The 18,143-nt window shown below is 47.3% G+C and overlaps 1 protein-coding gene across 4 annotated transcripts in view; it reads left to right on the forward strand.

Annotated features, from left to right (window-relative positions):
- The first annotated feature begins 5,780 nt into the window (after positions 1 to 5,780).
- The window catches only part of TMEM131 (transmembrane protein 131), a 160,926-nt gene continuing 148,563 nt past the window's right edge, over positions 5,781 to 18,143 (forward strand). For 2 of the 4 annotated variants that reach the window (XM_075916529.1, XM_075916533.1), the window contains exon 1: positions 5,812 to 6,144. In XM_075916529.1, the coding sequence (XP_075772644.1) occupies positions 6,009 to 6,144 (136 nt within the window). In that variant the 5' untranslated portion in view covers positions 5,812 to 6,008. Of the gene's footprint in view, positions 6,145 to 18,143 lie in introns of all 4 variants that reach the window. The other 2 variants (XM_075916530.1, XM_075916531.1) reach the window with 2 other exon arrangements.

Below are 18,143 nucleotides of genomic sequence, written 5' to 3' on the forward strand. Positions count from 1 at the left end.
AATGCAATATTTGCCCAATTTCCACCCACGACAGCACTTTTAATGAGCAATGACAGTCCAGGAATTTAACTACTAAAACGCATATCAACAGAAGACCATGATATTGACTCACTGTTGTGGAGCATATTCCCAGTGGAGGTCTGTCGAGGGGTGAGTTCCCCCTCAGCACTGGGGCCGCCTCGCCAGATAATGTCCCCACACATCGGCCCTTCTGTCTGGTCACTATGACCTTCTACTAGGGTATAAATGGCCCTTGAAGCCTAGGCACAACGTTCATGCCCCTTTATCAGGGCATATATGGCTCTTGAGGCCTACGCACCAAAAAAGCCTCTCCTGGCCAGGGAGTCATTTGTCAAAGGAAGGGAAAAGGTTGGTAGGGGGACCCAGGCCCTCCCTTTCCACTGGCAGGGGTGACCCATCCATATAGGCAAACTAGGCAGTCGCCTAGGGTGCCAAGTTAAATGGGGTGCCAAATGGTAGTGCAATATCATTGAGGGGTTTGGAGGTGGGGGCGCCGATTGCATGGTTTGCCTAGGGCGCCAGTTGCTGGCAGCTAGTCTAGGGCCACCCCAGTCCACTGGATCCCAGCCCAGGGCCCTTTAGGCAAAGACTATTGCTCCTGCCTGCTCAGCAGGGAATCTGGCCACTACACACCAAGCCGCTTTATCAGGCCTTTGCCCTGGGCTGCTTCCTACCACGCCCTGGTTCCCCTGTAGTCTGCTTGCCTCCAAGCCTGGTCCTTATCCGGGCCTGGCGCTGGGGTTACAGGCGCTCCTCCCTCCCAGGCGGTGGTGGCTGCTGGCTTTGCTCTGGGTCGGCTGCAGGCTGCAGCTCTGGCATTAGCTGCTGACCTACTCCTTCCCACAGCTGCCTCCGTCCCTGCAGGGCTCTCTCTTTTTCTATACTCTGGCTCTGCTGGAAGAATTTCCAGCAGAGCTGGATGAGCAAGGCCTTCTCAGCCAGCTGGGCCTGGGCTACTCTCTGCCCTTCAGTGTGGGGTCTGTCTGCCCCAGCACAAGGTCATGTTCAAAGGATCCCACCCATGGGCCGCATGTTGGGCATAATCGCAACTGCACCACGGGCCGCAAACAAACAGGCCATGTGTTGAGTAGCCTTGTCCAAACCGCACCGCGAGCCACAAACAAACAGGCCACAGGCCACATGTTGAGTAGCCCTGCTCTACAACAAAGATTGTATTTAAGTTCTGGTGGGCCAATTTAGACTCCGGCTACATCTACAATGGCAGCTTCTTGTGCAAAAACTCTTCCACAAGAGAGTGTCTACACTGGCATGTGCTTTTGCGCGAGAGCATCCATGGCAGTGTAGATGCTCTCTTCCGCAAGAAAGCGCTGATGGCCATTTTAACCATAGGGACTTCTTGCGCAAGAAATTCATGTTGCCTGTCTACACTGGCCTCTTCTGGAAGAGCTCTTGCACAAGAGGGCTTCTTCCTGAGAGGGAGCATTAGAGTTCTTGTGCAAGAATCCCTGATTTTCTACAGTAAAACGTCAGTTTACTTGCGCAAGAACGTGCGGCCACTGTAGACAGGCGGCATGTTTTTTGTGCAAGAGCGGCCATTTTTGCACAAGAACGCGCTAGTGTAGACACAGCCTCCGGGTCCTGAAACTGTCATAACATACCAGTCTCAAATCAGTTTGGCCAATCCAGTGTGTAAGGCCTGATATTGCAGAATTTCGGGTGTTCTGGCTCGTGTATGCATCAAAAGGTGTGCAAGTCTCTGTGACATTTGCTCCCAAACAAAGAGCTGGCACTTGAAACCACTCATCCTTCTCCAGCCTTTGCCACTTCCCCCCAAGCCCTGATCAACTGATTCTATAAACTCTGTTGTGGAGCTGCCTCAATCTCAAGAGCAAATGGTAATCCTAATCATGGTCAATCTCCTAACTAAAATTAACATTTTGTTTCACATTGCACCATCCCAACTGCCTCAGAAAACAGAAATAGCACATCTCTTTCTGGAAAATATCTTCCCCTATCATGGGCTACCAACTGATATTATGCTGGACGATGGTCTCCCGTTTCTCTCACGTTTTCCACAAGAGTTTCTATGGCTTCTCAGCATAAAGTCCCTCATGTTTTCTGCCTACTGCTTTTCTGCCTACAGCCCAATAGGCAAACAGAACAAGTCAACTGAGTTTTAGAACATTACCCATATTGTTTCTTGAATTACCACTACGACAATTGTTTTATCTGTTTCATTTTGTGGAATTCACCCTTAACAATGCAATTTATACCTTAGCACAACAACGTTCATTCTCAATTTGAGCCTGACATACCCATGAGCTCCCCAATACTTTGAGCTACGGACAGAGTTGCTCATCTGTACCAAGAACACCAAAAGCTCAAGGAGCAATTGAGATCCATAGAAGAAACTTACAAACACCATGCTCTCCAAGTCATCGGGCCTCTTTCAACATAGATGTGAGGGATGAGGTGAAGTGCAGTGATGATTTAACCTGGTAATATTCCAAATAAAAATCTCCCAAAACATTCTTGTCACTTCACATTGACTCTGCAGACACAATAAATGCCCCAGAATCAAAAGGGGGCTAACCTGGGATTAGACCCCTTTGAGTTCCTGAATCTTTTTCAGTTTCTAAAAATGATATGATTTTAAGAATTTCAACCTTAACAAGGGAAGAGTTAAAAATGCTGTAGTGGTGAGGAACTGAAGGGTTATGGACACATATGGTCATATGGAATTTTTCACTCTACGTTTGCCCAGGTCAGCAGTTAATAAAAGCTGTTCTGTGACCCACTTAATGTGACAAGACTGATTGTCTCAGACCTGTTCTTAGAAGAGAAGGCCAACATGAAAGTCATGACCAAACGCTGCTGCCTTCTTGGCAGTCTTAGCATTTAAAACCATAGAATTGTCTAAATGTGCACGGAGACCAAATTTCTTGTCCAATCTTGTTGTATTGTTTATGCATGTGCTGTACGTACCCCAGGGATAAATATTCTTATATTGACATTACACCTAGCATCCCACTGTATTTCAAATTTGCATCACAAAATTTCAAACGTGATGTTTTAGTGCAGCAATGGCCAACCCACGGCTCGCATGAGCTGCATGCTCCTCAGAAAGAAAAAATTTGCAGCTCCTGACGGAACCAGGATGGAACCCGGAACTGTTCAGGTCATGGCCGGGCCACTCTCAGTGTGCTCACGGCCCGTACCATTCTGTTCACAGCCACCAGCGCACCGCATCATCATATCCTACACATGCAGGCCAGGTCGCAGTCAGAATCCCAGCCTGCACGTGCTAGCAGCCAGCACTGAGTGCAGGCAGCAGCTCCGGCAGCGGTGAGGGCTTTGGGACCTGGGCATAAGGTGGAGGAGGGAGGGAAGGGAATTGGATTAGAGCGGGGGAGAGATGTCTGGCTCTGGAGAAGGGGAGGGGAGGGCAGGGGGATCAGGTTGGGGTGTGTGTGCATGGCATCCTGGCCAGCACATGCTCAAAGCCAGCTGCTCAGCGCACACACCCAGCGATTGTAGGAAGATGCGTGTAGTGGCAGCAGCTCCGGGACCCAGGCATAAGGTGGGGGGGGGAGGGGATTGGGTTAGAGTGGGGAGAGGAGGTGTCTGGCTCTGGGGAAAGAGAGGGGAGGGGGATTGGATTAGAGTGGGGTGGAGGGGGGCCTGGCTCTGAGGGATGAGGGGATGGGGATTGAGTTAGAGCGGGTGGGGGGGGAGTAGGAATCCTGGTACTGCATGCCAGCTCCAAATTCTCAGGAAGCATGCGGCTGTCGTGGACAGCAAAGGAAGAGCACGTGCTTCCTGAGAAGCTGAAGCTGGCATGAAGTCCCCAGACTCCTACACACGCACACACACACCCTGCACAGGCAGGCAGCCATGGGAAGGAAGTCCCCGGCTGAGCAACAGACCCGGTGTTTCAGGAAGCGCGCCAGCTGTTTATGAAAAGAGAAGGAAGGAGAGGGGAGGGGAAGAGTAGCCCGTGTGCTTCCTGAGACCCGAGATCCCCAGGTACCAGTCAAGCTGTCCCTGTCCCTTCCCCCTGGCCAGAGCCTCCCAGCAGCATCCTGTCCCCTGCCCTAGCACCCTGCCCAAGCACCTTGCCCCTGCTGCACCAGCACGGTTGGGGCCACATTAGTGAGGCTTGGGGTTTTATGGAGGGGTTGTTTTTTGCATCTCACTTGTGTGGCCCCGACTGACTTTTCTGTGGGACAGTGACCCCGACTCAAAACAGGTTTCCCGCCCCTCTCAAAAATAAAGACAATGCTGAAACATGTTGTGTTTGATATAATATTTTATTTAAAAATGAAGCATGGCCAACAAGCCACCAATTGGGGCCACACCCCCATCTGTTTGTAGCATCTTGACACTCCTACACCCCCCCCCCCCGAGACCCCAAACCTGAGCCTATCATACACTGGAATCCCCTGTCCCGAGTCTCTCACATCCCCAATCTCCTGCACCCCCCATATCTCCAGTCTTCTGCCACTACACTTCTGCACCATCCATAACACAAATCTGTGTCCTGAGCCCATCATACTCCCAGCTTCCTTGCCCTGAGCCCCTCATGTACCCCAGCTCAAACTCCTGCACCCTCACAGCCACAAGCCTGCAGCTTGCTCAGCACCCCAACCCTCTAGCTGACCCCAACACTGTCCAGCCTGGAGCCCTCCTCCCTGGGACAACGTACCAGCACCCTGGTGTGGCTTTTTTTTTTTGCTCAACAACTTTCCCCTTTGTGGCTCTTCGCATTCTGTCCACCGCTATTTTGTCTCTTTGTCTCTAATGGGTTGGCCACCCCTGTTATAGTGGCATGAGTGTTGCTCACACTTATTGAAAAAGGAATGCAAGATCTCGTCTCTCATGCACTACACCATGGGTTCCCAAACTGGAGGACATGCCCCCCGGGGTGTGTGTGAAGAAATTCCAGGGGAGGCACGGGACGACAGCCCCCTTCCCCCAGTTAATTCCCCACCCCCCAAGTTTTGCTGCTATTTTTGTCCTTTGGCCCTGGGGGTCAGTTCCTTTTTTTTTCCTCAACAAATTTTGCTCGGGGGGGGGGGGGGTGGTTACTCAAAAATCAAAAAGGGGGCATGATGCCAAAAAGTTTGGGAACCACTGCACTACACTGTGTTCTTACCTTCCCAAAGGGAAGGTTAATTCCCTCCTTGTTCTCATTTTATTGCTCACATACATAAGAAGTACCACGTCATGCAGTCAGGGGGAAAGGACAATTTGCTCCCATGCCGTGAGCCTACGCCCTGTCCACACATGGCTGGTGGGACTCACACGTTCAGTACTGTCCCTAGTCAGACAGAGCTTGTAGCCTGTGGGGCTCTCAAGGCAGCCGCAGTTAAACCAGGAGGGGGACAATAGGCTGGGGTGGGAAAGACACAACATCGAGAGGCTCTCCTTCCCCGTAGGAAGCGGCCTCCCAGGCCTGCAGGGGTCTCTGCGCTGAGCCTCCCTCCGTTCGTTCATTCATTCGTCCGTCCCCCCTCCCCCTCAGGCTCTAGCAAGAAGTTCAGGAGGCCGGAATATAGAATGTCCCAATGCACCATGGAGAACAGCCAGCAGCAGGGCTAGAGCGTCGAGGTCTATATGGCGTGTGCCTCCGCCGCCATCTTGGATCCGGGCACGAAGGCCCAGGTTCACCGCACCGCCTCCCCCACAGGTCTGCGTCGCAAAGGGCTGGAGTGTCACCGCCAATCATTTCACGGCAGCGGGGAGGAGTCGACTGTTTCCGGGAGGCATGAGCCGCTCCGCAGCGTGTCGCGCCTCCCCTGCCCTCACCTAAGATGGAGGCTCCTCCCCCTGCTGCGGCCCTTTCCCAGCGCGGCGGGGGCGGCACCGGGCCCGCCCCCTGCTCGGGTGGGGGGGGGCGTGTGCGCGCCAGGCGCCCGCCCGCCCCGGCCGTGACTGACACTCGCACGCGCCCCGAGACGCAGAGAGCCCGGAGCCCGGTTCGCAGGGCCCCGCCGAGACGCAGACCCCGCGGCGGCGGCAGCGCGATGACGGCCAGGCGGGCGGCAGCGGCCCGTGGCCCAGGCTCTGCCTTCCCGGCGCCCGCCGCCGCCCCCCGGCTCGGAGCAGCGCTGCGGCTGCTGGTGGCGCTGATCGCGCACACGGCCCGGGCCGAGCAGGAAGGTGAGAGGCGCCGCCGTCCCCCTCCCGCCGCTACCTTTGGGGCCTGGCCGCGGAGCGGGGACCCGAGCCCGGCAGCCTGCGCCGGGCCCGGGCGGGGGAGCGGCCCCGGGACTGGCGGTTGCTCGGGGGCTGCGGGGACCCGCCGCGCTCGTGCCGCGGGCGGCAGCTGAGCCGGGGAAGCGGCTTTCCGGCCCCGCTCCGGGCTGAACGAGCCTCTGTGTCCGGGCCGCTCCCCCCCCCCTTCGGCCGGGCCCCTGTGCGGGAAGGGGGGTCCCCTCGCTTCTTCTCGCGGCCGCGCTGCGGGCAGGGCGCCCGGCGCTGCCAGCTCACAGGTCGGGGCTGGTCTCCCGGCCGCCCTTCCCGGGCTGTCACTGCCGGCCTGACGCGCCCGCTCTGGGCCCGGGGCCAAACTTCGGGCCGGGGGGCTGGGTGCGGGAAGAACGGGTCAGGGCTGGCTGCTGGGGCTTAGCCCTAGGTTTTCGGAAAGTAGCTGCCATTGGGGTGAACTTGCAAATGGGCTTCACATCGGGACTTGCCCTGAGGCAGCGGCAGGGGGAAGCTGGTGCTGCTTCGTAAAACACCTTCCCCTGCGGGTGCTTCCCCGTACTTAAGTTCGAAGGCAGGTGGCTGTTGTACGATTGTTTTCCATAGTTACCTCCCTTACACACGGGCTGCTCCAATAAGAGATTAACCCCCCCTTAGGACTTTTGACAGGCTGAGCCTAGTCCCTGTGTAAGGTAGAGATTAATTTTGGCAAGTTGGGTTGAAATCCAGAAAAGGATTTTTACGTTTGATGTGTTAAAACTCCTCTAGCACTCTTTTTTTTTTTTCTGGCTCACTTTACTTTTTAAGATGGTTGACCAGAAATGCTACATTTGTTGAAGTTGCTGAGATGTGCCTTCTAGTATTGTAGAATAGGTAAAATGCAAGTGTGTCTTTAAGGGTACAAAAAGCAACATTTAAATATCAGTGTTATTGTTTATAATATATGCTGGTTTATATGCTGAAGCAATTTCTGTATTAAGCAAGAAGTGGAGATCCACATACAAGAGACAGAACAGAAATCTATCTGAATTGAAGTCCAGAAAAAGGGAGACCGGTAGGGAACTGGGAAGTACGAGGAGGAGGGGAGACAGATGTCCTGGAGACATAGTCTCCAGTTTTGAAGTGAGGAGAGAGCAGCACAGGTTTTTCTACTGGAAAAGGGAGGATATATACACAAATATCAGAATATATTTAGTTAAACTTCCATTTTCTAATAAAAGAATCAGTTCTTCTAATAATTACCTAATTTGTTTTTGTAGATTTTTAAGGTGGCACTGTTAAGGTGTATGATAGTGACAGAATCACAGCAGAGAGCTGGGTACCTTTATTGTTCAATAAGACTGTGGTGTTTTCTCAGTCATTGGTAGTTCAAATTTTGAAGCTTCCAAAATGTAGTAATTTTCATGCCTGATATTTAATTATAACCCTTCTGGTATATGTTAACTCGTATGTATCTAGTCAGCTCTTCATGGAAGTAATTTCCAAATATAACACCATTGATCTGTGCTGTAGAGTTAGCGCCACCTTAAGATCGCTGTTTTATGTTGACTCTTTAGAAGGGCAGTTACCTTCATTCATTGGGCAATTCTGTATTGACATTCTCTGAGAAACAAATACGATCCAAGACTCAACACCAAAGTTTGAGCAGGTGCAATTGAGCTCTTTTAAAAATGTGATTTAGTTTTGTGAATTGTTAAATGCACTTTTATCTATATATCTTTTGCCTGTATATTTATCCCAGCCATACTTTGGCCATCTCCACAGCGTGACTTGGACATCCATGCTCTAGAAGACTCCTTTTGTGATTTGTGATGTGCCTGGGTTGGAAACCTTGGATAATGTGAATAGTGAAGCTTTAAAGCAGATGTGGGGAACGTCTTTTGGGTTGGAGGCTGCTGGCCCACAGAAAGATTAGTTGGGGACTGCACAAAAGTGAGAAGTAAAATCCTCACTGATGTGGCCCTTGACTGAAAAGCACTTAGATACTATGGGCCTCCCTAGGCTTTGGAGTGGGGCCAATAATGAGGGGTTCAGTGTGTGGGAGGGGGCTCCCAGGAAGTGGATTTGGGGTGAGGGGTCTAGGTGGAGGGGGTGCAGGAGCAGGGAAGTGCAGAAGTGGGCTGAATGTGAAGGTCTTAGAGGGAGGTGTAGGGTGCAGAGCCAAGTGGGATTCGGGGGTCTGGGCAGGAGAGGAATGCAGAAGCGGGGTGGGGTCTGAGCGATGGGGGGAGGGGCACTTATCTGGCACAGCTCCCTGGGGATGCACATGGCTCCATGTCCCTTGCCATGCCTACGGTACTGCCTCCTGCCCCCCGCTGCTTCTATTGGTTTTCTACTCTACTGCCATATGGATTTTTCAAGGTAATCTGATATTTTCTAGATTTTGGGTACTAACCAGTCAAGATCTAAAACCTGACAATGTAGAGAAGTGGTTCTAGTCCTTGCTGTCAGTATAAGTCTCTTGTAGGGATGTAAAGTCTGTTTAACTGGTTAAGTGCTTAACTGGGATCTCACTGGCGGGGGGGCAGCTCCAGCTTGACCAGAACACCATGTCACAAGCTGCTTCAGCCAGACCAAGCCTGCATCACCGGCTGCTTTAGCCAGGCTTGGCTCTGGGCTTACTGGTTACATCTCTAGTGTCTGAAATTTGTGCCTAATGGAACGTTATGTAAGTCTAAATAGGGACATGTTCAGGAAGAGTTTTAATTTTGCTTTCTAGCAGCTCATCTGGAACCTCTGCCACTCAGCTATTGATAGCATTTTCCTCATCTTCAACTTGTACAATTGTTGTGTATTTGTTCTCTTTGTATTCAATATAGAACTTTATACAAAATGCTGAGCGTGGAGAACAACTTTCCAGAATAATGCAGCACAAAATCCCTTCATTGCAAACTGGGCAACTGACAAATGGGCAACTTACTCAGTTAGCTTCTGATAGCCCTTTTACCTGTCATATCACAAGACTGGAGCAGAGAGAGCAAGAGTATTAGAGTGACTTAGTCCCTGACAATATAACTCTTAAAGATATTCTTTAGTGCTCATATTGGAACAGGTTTTATTTAAATAAACCTAATAGCTGACATGTCAGCATGAGCAAATAATATCTTTGACTTATACTCTTCTTATACTTTTGATATTTATCTTTGCCATAAATAGGCAACTGGACATAAATGGTAGTTAAGATTGTCTGTACTGGGATCCAGAAAATCCTCTTCTGTTTTCAGTTATGCTGAAAGCTTCCTATGTGACATTGGACAAGTCTCTGTCTCTCTGCTTTTGTTAACCTTTATAAAACAGGAAAAATAATACTTCCCTACATGATAGGAGTATCAGATAAATTCATTAGTATTGGTAAGCTGCTCAGGTACTACAGTGATGAGTACCATAGGGGAAAAGACTATATAATATTAAAAAAAATAAGTCTTTTCATTCCTTATTTTGCTTTCAAAATTAACGTAAGGTACAGTAAAGTAAATTTATTTTAACATTCAAGTTGTGGCCATGAAAGTCCTAAATGTAATTTGATATAGCAACCTCAGCATTGAACTCAAAGATGCTTATTCTATTATACTGAATTAGCACATGAAAATAATAAACATGAAGCAAGCAACTGTTAATGAAGCAGAAGTGATAAATGTTTACCTTGTCATTGAGAAATTGTAGATAATTGAGAAGCTAAGTGACTTGTGCTAAATCTTGCTGTTTCAAGGTGTGATGAATATTATGTTCTTTCAGCTAAGGAAGCTTGTCATTTCTATTGGAAAGGAGAAGTAAGCAGTTGCTGTGTTTGCTGGTCCCATTAACCATATTCTTGGACAGTTAGACAAATTAAATACAGTAGGCAGCTCTTGCACATTTCAAAGTGGAAGCACCTGCATAGAGCTCAGAGTCAGTGGGACTTGCTGCTGGCCCCTGGCTGCATTCAGCCTTCCAGCTTCGAAATGTACAAGGAGTCCCCAGCTGTGGCTCTTGTGCATTTCAAAGCAGAAGCACCTACATGGAGCCTGGGATCAGCGGGAGACTCAGTCTTCCACTGAACCCGGGTTCCATGTGGTGCTGCCAGTTGGAAATGCCATGCAGAGCCGGGATTAGCTGGGGAGTCGCCCAGCCGACCCTGGGCTCTGCGCGCTTTGAAATGCCGCACTGGAACCTGGTATCAGCTGGAGAGTCCCCAGCTGATCCCGGGCTCTGCTTGGCATTTCAAAGCGACAGCACTGTACAGAGCCCCGGGATCAGCTGGGGACTTGCCAGCTGACTCCAGGTTCTGTGGAAATGCCGTAGGGAGTCCCCATCTCACCCCGGGCTCTGTGCGGCGCTGTTGCTTTGAAATTCTGCAGCAGTGTTTCAAAGGGTCAGTGCCGCACAGAGCCCAGAATAAGCTGTGTGGTGCTGCCGCTTTGGAGTACCCCTTCTCTTCCCCCCCCCCCCTTTTGCTGCCTCTGTCTGATAGAGATAGCAGTGGTGGGGGAGGGAATCGACTAGTCAACTCAGGGCTGGATTAAGACCTTTAGAGGTCCTAAGCACTGAAAAGATTATGGTGCCCCCCCCCCATATATAATCCAAAATAAAAACAATACTATACCATAACATCTCTTTTGTGCCCCTGCTTTGCTGGTGCCCTAAGCATGTGCTTAGTCTGTCTATTGGGTAATCCAACCCTGAGTCAACTTGACTATAAGCATTTGCTTATCGAATAGTCGACAAGTCCTTAACATCCTTAACCCCTAGTTTTTGTATTGTGGGAATAAGTAATTAACTTTTTCTTACTCACTTTTTCCACACCAGTCATGATTTTATAGATTTCTATCATATCCCTCCTTAGTTTCCTCTTTTCTAAGCTGAAAAGTCCAAGTCTTTTTTAATCTCTCTTCATATGGGACCCATTCAAACCTGTAATCATTTTTGTTGCCCTTTTCTGAACCTTTTACAGTGCCAATATATCTTTTTTGAGATGAGCAACCACATCTGTATGCAATATTCAAAATGTGGATGTACAATGATATTATGTAGAGGCAATAAGATAGTCTCTGTTGTATTCTCTATTCCCTTTTTAATGATTCCTAATGTTCTATTTGCTTTTTGGACTGCTGCTGCACATTAAGTGGATGTTTTCAGAGAACCATCTACAATGACTCCAAGATCTCTCTTGAGTAGTTGTAGCTAAATTAGTCCCCATCATATTGTATGTATAGTTGAGATTATTTTTTCCAGTGTTCATTACTTTACATTTATCAACATTAAATTTCATTTGCCCTTTTATTGCCCAATCACTTAGTTTGGTGAGATCTTTTTGAAGCTCTTTGCAGTCTGCTTTGGTCTTAACTATCTTGAACAGTTTGGCATCATCTGCACATTTTGTGACTTCACTGTTTACCCCTTTCTCTAGATCATTTATAAATAAGTTGAATGGGATTGGTCCCAGTATGGACGATTGGGGGAATGCCACTAGTTACCTCTCTCCACTCTGAAAACTTACCATTTATTCCTACCCTTTGATTCCCATCTTTTAACCAGTTATCAGTCCATAAAAGGACCTTTTCTCTTATCCCATGATAACTTACTTAAGAGCCTTTGATGAGGGACTTTGTCAAAGGCTTTCTGGAAATCTAAGTAACTATATCCACTCGATCTTTGTCAAAGAACTCTAGAAGATTAGTAAGGCATGATTTCCCTTGACAGAAATCATGTTGACTTCCCCCCCACAAATTATGTTCATCTATGTGTCTGACAATTTTATTCTTTAGTATAGTTCCAACTAATTTGTCCGGTACTGACGTTAGACTTACCGGTCTGTAATTGCCACGATCACCTCTAGAGTCCTTTTTAAATATTCATGTCACCTTAGCTATCTTCCAGTCATTCGGTACAGAAGCTGATTTAAGGGATACGTTACAAACCAGAGTTAATAGTTTTGCAATTTCCCATTTGAGTTCTTTCAGAACTCTTGGGAGAATACCATCTGGTCCAGGTGACTTGTGATTAAGTTTATCAATTTGTTCCAAAACCTCCTCCAATGACATCTCAATCTGGGACAATTCCTCAGATTGGTCACCTAAAAAGAATGGCTCAGGTTTGGGAATCTTCCCCAATATCCGCAGCCATGAAGGCTGAAACAAAGAATTCATTTAGCTTCTCCATAATGACTTTATCATCTTTGAGTGCTCTTTTAGCATCTCGATCGTCCAAGGAGCCCCATAGGTTGTTTAGCCGTCTTCTTGCTTCTGATGTGCTTAAGCATTTTGCTGTTACTTTAGGAGTTTTTGGCTTGCTGTTCTTCAAACTCCTCTTTGGCTTATTATATTTTTACACTTAATTTGATAGTTTATGCTCTTTTCTATTTTCCTCACTAGGATTTGACTTCCACTTTTTAAAATGTCTTTCTGTCACTGCTTTTTTTTACTTGGTTGTTAAGCCACAGCTGCCCACTTTTGGTTCTCTTACTGTGTATTTTAATGTGGGATACACATATAAGTTATATTATATATTGTATTAAGTTGCACCTTGCACTTCAATCCCCTGTTTCAGGTCACAATCCCATGCTTCATACAAACTCTATTCCAGACCCCACACCACCTCCTGTACTCGAGTCACCTACCTCAAGCTCCCTTCTGTACCTAACCTCCATTCCATTCCTTACACTACTTCTGTTAATAACATGGAAGAATGCATACCTAGACCACTTACCAAATTCTTGGATTGGTCCCCCAGAGCAAAAATTGACCATTTCTGCCTTAGAACCTCATTTGGTGCTTCAAATACTACAGCAAGGGCAGTGGTTTCAGCTATTACAGTAAGTCAATATACCTGGCTCACATTATGGCTACACTAGCACTTCTGTCTGTATACCTTTTTTTGTCATTCAGAGGTGTGAAAAACATATCCCTGAGTGACATAATCTACACCAACAGGTGCATTGGTGTAGACAATGCTATGTGTGCCCAAGAAGCTCTCCCACCCACAAAATTACTGTTCACTGGAGGTGGTTTAATTATATTGAGGGGAGAGCTCTCTTCCTCTCAGCGTAGAGCAGCTACATGTGAGATCATACAGCTGCATTGGTACAGTTGTGCTGCTCTAACATTTCTAGTGTAAACATGGCCTTAGAGTCTCATCTTCCACCTGAAACCTGAGCATATGTGGAAGAATTTCCATTCGTAAGTGATAGCTTGCTCAATGCAAGGACTGTTATCCTAGAGAAGATTAGGTGCTAGATAAGAAGCTTGTTTGCTAGGGGTTTATTTATCCTTAAGGAGAAGGTTTGGAATTTGTCTTTAATTATTGTATCCTGCAGAACACTTCATCAGTTTGTATTTCATACAAAGATGCTATTATTTGTGCAAACAACTTCCAGTTCAAGAGCAGCAGAGGTAAAAAGAGCATCAAGCAAATAAGACAGACAAATCATACCCTTTTCATCTGTGTCAGGCCACAGGTGTGACATGAGGAGTTAGCGCTGCAAAGCAGTCTTCCACATTTTTGAGAATCAGTTTTCTCTCTCCAATAATTGAGGTTGTATCCATACAGATAAGTGGATCCTGGAAGTAGTACAAAGAGGCTGTCCCATATAATTTGACACCAAAGCTCCACTTCTTATCTCATCGGGAATCCCTTTATGACTACTCTTTTTTGCAGTAATAGTCATAGAGGAAGTTCCTAGGAAAATACGAAGAAAGGTATGCTTTGGAATCAAAGTATCAGAAAGCACCTTAAACCAGAGAGCTCTCCTCTCCTTCATCAGAAAGTTCAAAAATTGTTCATGCTGATTCTGTCATTTATAATTCTGTCTCTCCCCTGCCCTGTGTTGAGCTTTCTATTTAAAAAAGGGTTCATATCCCCATGTCTCTCTGGCTTTCAGACTGCAAATACCTTTGCTTCTTTGTGGGAAGGAATTGAGGAGGATGACTATTAGGTTAGAATCGTTCCATATGATCTCTTATCACCTTGTAGTGAGGCGGAGTAGCTGCCCACTGACCCAGAGGGAGAAGAGCTCCTCTGAGAGCCCTTTTGGGCAGAGCCTGACTCCACCCACTCACCTGACAGGAAGTCAGGGAGTATGGCTGGCAGTATAAGAAGCCAGCCCAGGAGCTCAGTTGGGCCCAAGATGCCAGAGGAACCAAATATATGCCCTGTGCTCCCAAGCTGGGAGGCTGCTGAGAGCTTGCAGGAGAATGAGGACTTGGCCTGGACCACTGGGACCCCAAATGGACTTTCCCTGGGAGGAACTTCAATATCTGTCAGAGCTGTCAAACCGTAACACCCCAGAGGACCTGCAGGAGGCCCAAGGATGTGCAGAGGGGGAAAATGGAAAAAGCCCAGATATAGCCGACAGTAAACTGGCCAATCCAGAGCACTAGTCAGTGTGTTGCGGTGAGGATCCCCCTGACCCAGCAGCAGGCTGTTCTGTGCTATTAGGGCCCTGGGCTGGGACGCAGTAGAGCAGGTGGGCCTGTGTCCCCCCTGTCACCCAACCACTGAATGGCAGTCTTCCCTCTGTCACTTCAGGCTAACTGCTTGTGCTTGCTGGACCACTGCTGGAACAAGGAGACTTGATTGCTTGTTTACCACACTGTCAACTACTAACTGTATAGACTGACTGTTAGTTCGCCATTCTGCCCTGCACCAGGCTGGGCCACTATTTGCCATCCCGCCCTGACCTTGGTCTGGGGCCCCATAGAGCCTGGACCGTTGGCTCAGCCCGAGTGTCAGCCTGAGACCCTGGACTAGAGTTGACAGCTGTGAAGAAGGCAGTTGTTCCACTAACTATTGCTCTGGTTTGACCACAGGCCTGAGGGTAACAACTACAGGAACTCAGTGGACTGAGGTGGAGTGGCTGCTCACTGACCCAGAGGGGAAGTGCCCCTCCAAGCCCTGGCAGGCTGCACACCTATTGTATGTTTACAAAATATTTAATCGTGGTAGCAGTATCTAAGATAAGGTATACATGAATAACTTATGACAGTCACATAAAAATGTTATGAGAGCTTGTCCAGTTATATGATTAGCACTTGTTTCCATTTGGACAAACTGGATTTGGGAATAAATTACCAAAAAGAAGAAAAATCTCACTAGATTCCTACTAAAAAAAAAAATCCCCTTCATTGGGAAAGATCTGACTTTACAAATAGGTAGAGCCTTCCTACCAGAAGGAAGAATACTGAAAATTCAGTCAGCTATACTCAGATCTCAAGAATTCTTACTGGATAGTAATGTTATTCTCCAGTCTGGTGGACTTCCCAGGCTGTTGTATATACAGATCCCATCCCATGCTTGACTCAAGATGAAATTTGTCAGCAAAACACGATCTCCTGAAGCTCAGTCATATTCTCAAAGTTGACTCCCCACCAGAGAAGGAGCACAGTGTCCTGAGAGAGCATTCGATCCCCTTGCTTCATCTACAAGTATCACATTCAGTGCCTCCAACTTTTGGAGAGGAGCTTATTTTAACATCTTAATTCATAGTTATTGGGACTGTAGGAGAAGTTGCATACTAACATACTACTTTTGAGTGCAGTTTAATGGACTGTCAAGGCTTTCCTTCCTCAGTGGCAAGGCATAGTAGTCTAACTTGTTACAAATAACACAAAAGCAGTGTCCTATGAAAAGAAGCAGTGTAGTTAATTCCATTAATCTGTGCATGCAGAGACATTCTAATACTATGGAACCGGTGTATCGTCACCGTTTACCGCAGAGCCCTACATCAGGTGGGCAAAAACAACAAATTGACAGGTCAAATAAGCAGGGACAGAAGAAAATAGAGCACGAGTGGTCTGTGAACATATCAAAAGATGCGTCGAAGGTTGCCGAGTTGGTCTGTACAGGATTAACTGAAACAACAAATGGTTTGGCAGCACTTTATAGACTAACAGCACATAGATGGTGGTATGAGCTTTCGTGGGCACAGCCCACTTCTTCAGATGACCAGAGCCCACAAAAGCTTATGATAACATCTACATATGGTGTTAGTCTATAAAGTGCTACCAGACCATTTGTTGTTGTTTTTTAAGTACATCAGAAGATGACATTTTTGCTCTCTGTGTTATCTGTAAATAGAACTGTTTGCAGAGAAAGCACAATATCAAGTGTCAAAGTTCTCTTTGAGAGCTGGAAAGCATTCCATTTCAAATGCATTTCTACTCAACTGACTTTCTCTCATCCAAGAGTAACAAAGAACGTGTAAGGCAAGACAACCAATAAGAATATAGTTATGACAGTGGTTTTCAAACTTCCTTCATCTTTCCAGAAGACTGTGTTACTTATGTATCACTGTAGTACCCAGGAACCCCAATTATTAACTAGGACCTCATTGTTCTGGATGCTGGACAAACATAGAACTAAAAGATTCTCTTTTTCCCTATCACCAGGGCTCGACAAATCAGTGAATCTACTCGCCCGTGGCGAGATTTCAGCTGGTCGCCCTGTTCACCGGCAGTGCGTGCATGCGCAGTGCGGGTCTTGTGCATGCACAGTGTGGGGCTGGCGAGTAGATTTCGCTGCAGTTTGTCAAGCCCTGACTATCACCATAGACCTGTTATCTCAGAACAGCGATATTTATCACGCCACACTTCCATTCAGTACACCTGATAGCGTGGGGCATAGGACTTCTGTAGATGTGCCAGTTCTGTTGACATGTCTTGATTGTTTCAGGAAATCAGCTAACAAGGTCTATGACTTCAAGTGGAAAAGGCTTACAGTTCAGGTATCCAATAACATACTCACAGCTTCAGCTACAACCCAGCCTCTTATTACTTAGCTTGAAATTTTCTGATCTCCGCTTCTTGTTTGTGAAAATTCATTTAGCTCTGTGCTTACTGCGTACTAATTGATAACAGGACTGTATTTACTCATGGCACAGTAAAGAGATTTATAAAAGGCCTAGTAAACATCTATCCTCCAGTCAAAGGTTCAGTTCCATCATGAGATTTTAATTTAGTGCTTACTCAATTTATGAAACTGCCCTTTGAGCCTCTGAATGTTCACTGTTTATCAATCAAAACAGCATTAATAATAGTCATAGCATCTGCCAGAAGAGTAAGCAAACTACATGCTGATGACTGATGTGCCCTTCACAATTTTTTACAAAGCCAAAGTTATTTCCATCCCACACTAAATTCTTGCCTAAAGTGGTAATTGATTTTCATCCCAACTAATCATTTATCAATATTCCTTCCTAGACCTCATGCAAACACCCACATACCAAATACTAACCGTCTTTCACATAACTAGAACCAAAGCGTTTTAAAAGATCACCAAATCTTCATTTTTGAAGTAATGGCCTAACTTTTATTTTGTAACTATCTATGGGGGTTATGCTATGCAGTGAACAGAACTACGAATTGCCTCTGTTCCTCTCCCCTTTTCAGATACGGATTAGAATACATTCCACAAGAGCAAAAATGGCCTCCATGACTTGCCAAAGGCATATTCCCGTTGTAGAAATCTGCAGAGCTACAACACAGCTTTAGTGATGTGTATACAAAATTCTGTGCATTACACCAGAGATGGGCAAATACTAGCCCATGGACCAGATACAATCTGCCGTGGTGAGCTCTTGGCAGGTTCCCACTGCTGTATTTACCTGCACGGCCTCAGGTACTGGTGATTGGAGCAGGGATGGGGGCCTAGGGGAAAGGGTGAGCGTGGAGGCAGAGCAGGGATGGGGAAAACCAGGTTAGGGGGTTTGTCCTGACCTCTGTAACGTATGCACCACAAGGTTACTCCTGTGCCCTATAGAGATGACTCTGCTGGGTGCAGCCCACCATAGAGATGTAAAAGGTTTACCTGTGGAGACTGCTTCAGTGTCATGGGGGTCCGCTGTGGACAGGAGCTGCTCCAGAAGAGCTGATGTGCTACTAATAGTGTGTAAGAAGGAAAAAGCTAGATCCTTGTGTCAATACACAATGTATATCCACAGAGCTGCAGCACTCTAGTGACAGTGTGTGAGACTAGCAGGGTCA

This window comes from Pelodiscus sinensis, chromosome 1 (genome assembly GCF_049634645.1).
Source record: "Pelodiscus sinensis isolate JC-2024 chromosome 1, ASM4963464v1, whole genome shotgun sequence".
NCBI lineage: Eukaryota > Metazoa > Chordata > Testudines > Trionychidae > Pelodiscus > Pelodiscus sinensis.